General features: G+C 34.2%; 1 protein-coding gene across 1 annotated transcript; it reads left to right on the top strand.

Moving 5' to 3' along the window:
- The first annotated feature begins 60 nt into the window (after positions 1–60).
- Positions 61–8,190, top strand: LOC111452713 (eukaryotic translation initiation factor 2 subunit beta-like). Its single transcript, XM_023093559.1, has 10 exons — positions 61–250; positions 629–678; positions 1,533–1,641; positions 1,743–1,801; positions 1,874–1,928; positions 2,656–2,747; positions 4,875–5,020; positions 6,006–6,148; positions 7,008–7,093; positions 7,917–8,190. The coding sequence occupies exons 2-10, from the start codon at positions 634–636 to the stop codon at positions 7,992–7,994; spliced, it is 813 nt and encodes a 270-aa protein (XP_022949327.1). The 5' UTR covers positions 61–250; positions 629–633; the 3' UTR covers positions 7,995–8,190.
- Positions 8,191–8,525: the final 335 nt, after the last annotated feature.

Genomic DNA, 8,525 nt, shown 5'->3' with positions numbered 1-8,525 from the left:
AAAATAAAAAAAAAAAAAAAAAAAAAAAAAAAAAAAAAAAGAAAAAAGCTAAACCCTAGGTTCTTACCTGTTTTCTTTCTTCTCTGATTCTAACCCTCTCCCATTTCTGTTGAAGCAGCACAGCCCCACCGGCTCACCCCCTTCTTTCTTCTCCTCCTCCTATCTACCTTTCTCCTGCGACCCTACGCTGCCTCGCCCATCCACCATCTTCTGTCGCGGCCCCTCCATCTCTCAGGCGCCCTTAGTTCAGGTCCGGTTGGATCAATTGCTTTTCTGTTCTTTTTTTCTTTTCTTTTTTTTTCCTTTTTTTCTTTTTTTCTTTTCTTTCGGTTTCTTTGGTTTTTCCATCTTCAAAATAGGGTGAATCTTCGACTAGGTTAATTTTAATTTGAAGATTTTTTATTTTTTTTGTATCAATACAGGATTTCAAATTAGATTATATTTTATATATATGAAATCAGTTTTTTTTTTTTTTTTTTTTTTTTAGGCGCGCGGTGGGTTGAATTTTATCGGCAATCATTTGTTCGCGACCCCAATTTTGATATTTCCACTTGTATTACTAATTGGTTGCTTGCTGGTGTTAATGCTTTAACTCGGTTAAATTAAATCATTTTCTACCTTATTGCAGGAATCATGGCGGATGAAGCTCAGAATGATGTGAACGATCAGGTGGCAGATGTGAGTTTTTGTCTTTCTTATCTGTTGTTTCCATGCACATAGCTATTGTTTTTTCCTTGCCTAAATCTGTGGGTTGGAACTCGATGGACCATGCACTTCTGTGTTTCAATACCCGGGGGGTGGGTAATTCATTTCTAGCATGTATATCTCCGGAAGTCAATTGTACTATTACTATAATTCGTTTCTATAATTACAGAAAAGGTTTACAAACTGTGGCCCATAGATATTATTCAAAGTTAAATGAGAAAATCGTGAACCATTGAATATAGTATACCAAATCCAACCAACAGAGCACCCAAAATCTAGTTACTTTAGGATGTGAACATAGCAATATAATTAAGTAGTAAAAAAACTGATTCAGAACTCAAATGTCTAGACCTGGCTAAAATGCATCGAATGTAACCAGAACAATTAGTATATAAAATAGCTTTGTTGTCTAGCCATGCCCACAACTAGCAACTAACTTTGATGTAAGGTTTAATTTAACTTACTCCTTGAATTCCCAGCAAAATCGGAAGAAACATTTTCGAGGTTCGGATTAGGTTGCCTCTGGGCCTTGTGTTCCAGTCATCAATGATTCCTCCAGTTTACTTGAATGTTATTCTAGTGGTTGTATGGTCTTGTTTTGATAACAGTCCAATTCAGTTCTCGAGGATTTTTTCTATTTGATTGTTTACTGGTGCTATGGATAAAAGCTGCATTTTTCTTTTGTGGAGTTTCCTTGGCTGGTATCTTACCATGTGTCTTTATCCAAACATTTAAGTAATTGTAATCTAGTGCAGTTTCTGAACCATTGTTCATGTGCAAGTATTGGTGCAACACCATGATGAATGTGTATGGTTTATTCCTTGCAGATTGCACCCTTTGATCCAACTAAGAAGAAGAAGAAGAAGAAGGTTGTAATTCAGGATCCGGCTGACGAGTCTGTTGACAAGTTAGCAGAGAAAACTGAAAGTTTGTCAGGTATGAAAGTTGACATTGCATGGTTGTTTTTTGATATTTTTATTTTGTTTGTATCTAAGGATTATTGGTTGATGGTTCTATTTAAATATTTTGTCCTGCAGTTTCTGATGGCTTGGAGCCTACCACATTTTCTGGACTTAAGAAGAAGAAGAAGAAACCAGTATGTTCTTATTTTTTTCTCTGTCTAAATGAAGCTCTATTTGGTGACTGATATCATTTGTTTCAATTGCAGGTAGAGGCCATCTCCTTGAACGACGACGGTGCAGATGCCACAGAGGATTTGGACGGTTAGCATTGCATATGTGAACTTTGTTATGTTTTATTATTTTCTTTTTCTATTTCATTTTATTACTTTTTTTTTTTTTTTTTAAATAACTTTCCTTATAAGCAGTAGGGGCACTTTATCATTATAGTCATGTGTGACTTGTGCATGAGCTGCAAACGAAATGGAAATACATTTTTTTTTTTTGTGTGGAAGAAAATGGAAGGCTTTTTTTTTCTGTTAGTTTTTTTTTGGGGGAAGGGTTCTCTCCATCCCTTGCCTTTATGTTGTCTTCCTTTTGCTGTTTTTAATATACAACTTTCTGTTTCACATAAAAAAAATAAAATAGTATTATGAATCATAAGATAAGTAAAAATTAAGGGATTAGAGCTTTTACAAGAGTTTGTGGAGAAAAATGAACATTTTTAGAATATGTTTGAATTTCTTTCTAAAAGATTAAAAAAATGAAAAAAGGGTTGGAGATGGCTCTACATGCGCCTCAAGCCCGCTTCATTAAGGGAACCTTGCTTCAGAAGCAAGGCACCTAGGTGAGGCACACTTTTTAAATCACTGTGCGTAAGTGGGCATGTATTTGTACAAAGTTTCTAGTTAAAAAAGGTTGTGTATGTAATCTGAAGCTAGTATAGGACATACTTTTCTGTTCAGCATCGCCTTCTCTCACCAATATTTTTCAGTTTCTTTGTCGATTGACTTTTTTCTTCAATTGAAAAGTGAGTATCATGGCCTTCCAGATCAATCAGGGGAGAACGAGGATCGAGAGGGAATTGTTCTACAGTATCGTTTTCCTTGGGAGGGAAGTGATCGCGATTATGAGTACGAGGAGGTATTGCTATGCTTTACAATTGTCAGATTTTTCCGTTATTTTATGCTCTCAATTAGTATATCATTTTGTATTGTAGGAAATTGATTTTTTGTTTGATTTCTTATTTAGTCATTCTTACAGTTGGTGTATCGCTAACTTTTTGCTGTTATTATGTAGTTTGTTATCTGTGGCCTTATCCATTGATTTTTATAAGAAACTAAACTATGTCAATGATATCAAAAGGTGGGTTCGTTCTTAGGTTATGCCTTGGGGGACTCCGTCCATTTGGATTTAATGTAAAGTTGTGCATGTGCCATTAACAAGAATCCAAATTCTAATGTTAATTATTAGTCTAGCTTGTGTGTCTGTGTGAGTCATGAAGATATTAATAGTAGGCTATGTGAAATGTTCCCCATGATGCATGTTATGATAATCAAAATATGAATAATCTGACGTGGTTATGCTTTTTTCCTTCCAAGGTGTGGAGTTGCCTTTTTTAAGAAACAATTTCGTTTATATATGAAATTTACAGAAGGGATGTTTGATTCATGGTGATTACAAAAGACCATCCCAATTAATTAAGAGGGAGACATAGCTATGGGAAGTAATAACATTAGACAATTTACATGAGGAAATTGCACGGTAAATAGCAAGATCAAAGAGCTTAGCATGGGATTGTTCCTTATCTAGGTAGACCCTTCAATTGTGTTCTTGCCTAAGAATCCAGAAAAAAGGCCTTCTTCCATAGCAAAGCTTTAGCATCCTTGAAGGGGTCGTGCTACGGAGATATGCAGAGGAAATCTTTGACCTTCCAAGGAAAAGTTAAATACAACCAAAGGCTTTGAGAGTTCTATTCCAGAAATGAACAAATGATTATGTGATTCATCATTAGTTTTGCCCACAAGGCACCAACTTGGGGACAAAGCCAATAAGGTTTTCTTAGGTTTTCTTTGGTGTTTATGGATTTATGTGGAACTTCCAAGCAGAAAAATTATATATTTTTCGGTTACCTCCCTTTTTCAGATTTCACAGGACAACAAGGATCCAAAATCGTATTTTTTTCTCCCATATTGGACCTTAAGTCTTTTATGGAGAAGGATCCATCCGCATTAGGAAGCCATTTCAAAGAATTGTCTCTTGTTGGGAAGACTATTGGAGCGAGCTCTTGGCTCAATTCAGCCCATTCAATAACTTCCTCGTCCTTTAAATTCTTCTAAGATGTGAATCCCAGAAACTGTTTTCCTCATTCCATATTTCATTGACCAAAGCCAACTTGCAATGCTCATGCGATTAACCTCGGTGTTAGCTTTCATAAGATCAACTCGAGAAGATGTATTCTTTGCAACCTTGACAAAGCCTCCACAAGCTTTTTAAATTTTCTTCAGTGTTTCATTATTCCATTGGTTTAAGGGGAGATTTTTTATTTTAATCCAGCTACCACAAGATGGAATCACTGAGTTTCTCGAATCTGTTTCCTCTTTCCAATCTTCAAGTTTGATCTGTCAATCCCATAAGTCTTGCCAATCTGAGGTGTGGAGTTGCTTTTGGTTTCTTTATTATTGATTACCTTGGTTTTTGGTCCTCCTCCTTAAGATAAAAAAAACTGTTTATTGTGGAATTTTTTTTTGTTGTTGACGTTCTTGTGTGGAATTATGTTTAGAAGATATAAGAGAATTGTTTCTTGTTGCCCCTATATTGGCAAATTCTTTTTGTGTGTATGTGTACGTGGTTTACTTCTTTAGAAACGTCGTTTCCTTTAGAAACAAATCATCTTGCAAAATGTAAAAAGCTGTAAGAACAATCTGAATACTGTTTTTGGTTTTGAAACAAATGGAGGCCTTCAAAGTTTCTAGACCCTCAACCAACACTCATGTTTTGGAATTTATTTGGTTTGTTGTTTCATTTCAAATGAGTTAAAATGTCAGATTTATATTGTTGTTTTATTAATACTCTCGTATGCATGGTATTCAGTAAATGTTGTATTGCTATGATTTTGCGTTATTCTTTGCTTGGTACTAATAGTAATTGTAAACATTGCTGGAGATTTGTTTGGTTTTATATTTTTTTGGAAATTTTATTTGCTACAGATATGTCGTAGATTTGGCTAACATTAGATAACTGATGCCTTTTTGTTGTCTTGCTGTGCAGCTTCTTGGACGGGTATTTAACATTCTTAGAGAGAATAATCCAGAGCTTGCAGGTGATAGGCGTAGAACAGTTATGAGGCCTCCTCAAGTTCTTCGTGAAGGCACAAAGAAAACTGTTTTCGTCAATTTCATGGATCTATGTAAAACGTATGTATTCATTAGCCTCATATAACCATGCATTATTCTTACCAGATTTTTATCATATTACAATTATAGGCTGTTTGCACTTCAGATTTTTTTATTCATTATTTTGTGTTATTCAATTCAACAAGTTTATATGATTATTTTATCATATGCGTTATGTTAATTGAACTCTTGTTTGCTGCACGCTTGCAATCTATAGTTTGATGTAATCTTTAGTACCATGCTGTCTGTATGTATATTCATCCAAAAAAAAAAAGGTTATCTTTCTGTCTATAGTTGTTTTATTTATTTTCTTCTTGATTTTTTGAATGCTCCCCGACATAAAAGTACTGGCATGTTATGTTCATATGTTGAATTTGTGCCCCAGAATCTGCCTTGTGATCTATATATTGTTGTAAGAGAGAGTTTGGGTTGTTATTGTATTAAGCACATTCTCTATTAGTACAGATTGGAAAACACATTTCAAGTGCTTTTCTTTTCGAAGCAAATTTTTATATTCAATCAAAAGATATGAAAATTTTGAAGTATTTCTATTATTTATTTTCTTATAAGAAACTGGACAAGTTGAAGTATTTTTAGCTAGTTACATGCTTTTAAGATGCTATGAACAAATGGCATGCTAATTGCCATTTGGAGAGGAAACTTGCTTGTTTATCATTATGGCAAATGAATTTATAAGTTATCACTGTGATCATCATGTCTGTGTACAGCGCTGAGTTTAGCTCTTTCAACAATGGTTTTGTTCACAATTTCTATCCATCAGTAGATCTACAAAAAAAAATTTTAAATTTTAGGTCCATCTAGGATCATCTATTGCAAAAATAGTCTAGAGTATTTATGTTTTCCTATAAAAGTGCAGCAATATGTATTTCTTCTATCTTCTCCCGCCCCTTTCTCTTTCTATTTCTATTGTAGATCATTTATGGTTTAATTGAACTATTTGCTTATCTTTGGAACTTGACTCTCTCTACAAATGAAAATCAAATAGGATGCATCGGCAGCCAGACCATGTTATGGCTTTCTTATTGGCCGAACTGGGAACCAGTGGATCTCTTGATGGACAACAGAGATTGGTTGTTAAGGGAAGGTTTGCACCAAAGAACTTTGAAGGAATTCTGCGAAGATATGTCAGTAAGTGGCCTCATTGACTTACTTCATTGTCTTCTGCTGCCAGATGTGACCTAAATTCAGACTTGATGTTTTTCTCTTTATCCAATTTATTTTACTGGCTAGTTAAGAAGATTTTTAGAAGGTAAACGAAATTGAAATAGAATGACCTCCAACCCTTAAAGGTTTATAACGAAAGAGATATCTAATTGGAAATCAAAGAAGATAAACTATCATGTATGACATGAAAAAGTGTTTGTTCTAAAGAAGTAACAAAGGTGGAGAAAGAGTCCTTGAATAACCTTCCATGCATTTTGCTCGAAAGAAACCAAAAACCCTTTTTAATGCAAGCCACACGACCTTCTTTACTCCATGGATGGACGACCCACAAAAGTGGGAGCATGAAGTTATAAATGTCATTAGGCAAGGTCAAAGGTATCCCGGTTCAGGGAGACAAGTTAAGAAGATTGGAATTTATGGGTTATGAACATATCCTTTAGTTTTGCCTTTTCCCTCCATTTTATCGTTATCATCTTTGACATATAACTTGATTTGTTTAACCCTTTACAATACATGGGCAGAACATCTTTGTGACAATATAGGAGAGGGAATGCAAGGACTTATTTCTAGATGAGATAAGAAAAAAAAAATGTGTGATTGTATAGCATTGAGAAAGTCAGTGGCAATTATGCAAGTTCTTTATATATTGGGGGAAGGGGTTAAGAATCAACTTATAAAAGATGGACTTATTTCAATTTCCACTGATGAATATGCTGGTGCTTGTTAAGTACTGTTAGCAAACCTTCTGCTATTTACTGTCGTCACTAAATATGAGTGATTTTATTCATATTTGCCACCCGATCCTCCCCTTGTGTTCTTTCAGATGAGTATGTTATTTGCATTGGGTGCAAGAGTCCAGACACTATCCTTTCAAAGGAGAATCGACTGTTCTTTCTCAGATGCGAGAAGGTAAGTTTTATATATATATTTACATATTTGCGTGTTTTAATTTTTATTTATCTAAGCTGTTTTCTTTCATTCATATAACTATCTGATTTAGTAAATTAATCCGAATAATAAATATAAAAATGAAGATATCTATTCATCACCTTTTTTTCTCCAAAGAACAAAAAATAAAAAGGGGGAGAGGTTTATGTCCCAACGAATCACACGTAGAGATATTGATAATACACAGAGTTAATGGTATTTTCTAATCCCGATACTGTAATCTGGAGAAACTGATGCATGTTTATTGAAAAGTTGTGATTTATTGCTAAGTTAGTTTGGCACTTGCGAATGGGTGCAATGGCCACACTCCCAGCATTAAGAAAGCTGGGGCATAATGGACTACCTTACCTCTTTATAAATTTACGACAGTTCTTTTCATTGCATTCAGTGTGATTTTCCATTGGTGGGGACATGATCATGGACCTGATATTTTCCTTCATTGTTAAATGATATTTGGATAGATTATTGTTTTGTTGTCCATCCGCTTCTTCCTTAAAGACAGCAGAGGATTTGACTTTTGCATGTGTTCGAAAAACAATTAATTAATTATTTAGTTCATTTTCACACTCAGGAATATGAGAAGACTTTCGGTATTCCATCCCATTTTTCAAGCTTTTCTCATTCTTCCTTGTGTTCATGGTTTAAGGCAATTAGTCAATTATTTATTTCATTTCCACATTAAGGAATATGAGAAGACTTCCAGTATTCTATTCCATTTTACAACCTTTCTCAATCTTCTTTGTGTTCATGGTTTAAGGCTTATGGCGTTTCGTGTGATTTACAGTGTGGTTCTGGACGATCGGTTGCTCCAATCAAAGCCGGTTTTGTTGCTCGTGTTGGCCGTAGGAACGCCGGGACATGATTTTTACATGTTATATCGAAGCTTGGTGTTTTTTCGAGTTACCTCTTTTTGAAAACGTAGTTGACTATCGAATGATCGTTGGTGAATTTTGAAGCGAATGTGGTATTGTAATTCGGGTTGTTCTAGTAGCATTTAAGTTTGTGAGGATTTACAAAGTTCGTTATTTTACTCGCTTTTCAAGTGGCATGCTTATATATATTCATCTGAACTAAATAATGATCGTACATAATATGTTTTGTTAGGTTCTTTTATCTCACAATTTGGTAACTCATGAAACGTGGAAGCCGTTAATGTTGTTGGCTCTATTTTTAGAATTTTTTCTATTTATTTTTCTGGCATTAAATTTCTTGTAAAAGAAAATCTTTTTTATTTTTTATTTATAAAATATTTGTTTTAAATTCTTTTTATGGATGATTTTCAATTTTCAAAACAATTTTTATTTAAAAAGACAAAATATTTTAATATATTTGTATTTATATATAAAAAGGGGATGAAGATGATGAAAAATTTAATTTGTCATCGGAATTATTT

This window comes from Cucurbita moschata, unplaced genomic scaffold (assembly GCF_002738365.1).
Source record: "Cucurbita moschata cultivar Rifu unplaced genomic scaffold, Cmos_1.0 Cmo_Scf00014, whole genome shotgun sequence".
Lineage (NCBI taxonomy): Eukaryota > Viridiplantae > Streptophyta > Magnoliopsida > Cucurbitales > Cucurbitaceae > Cucurbita > Cucurbita moschata.
This window is presented reverse-complemented; position numbering and strand designations above follow the sequence as displayed.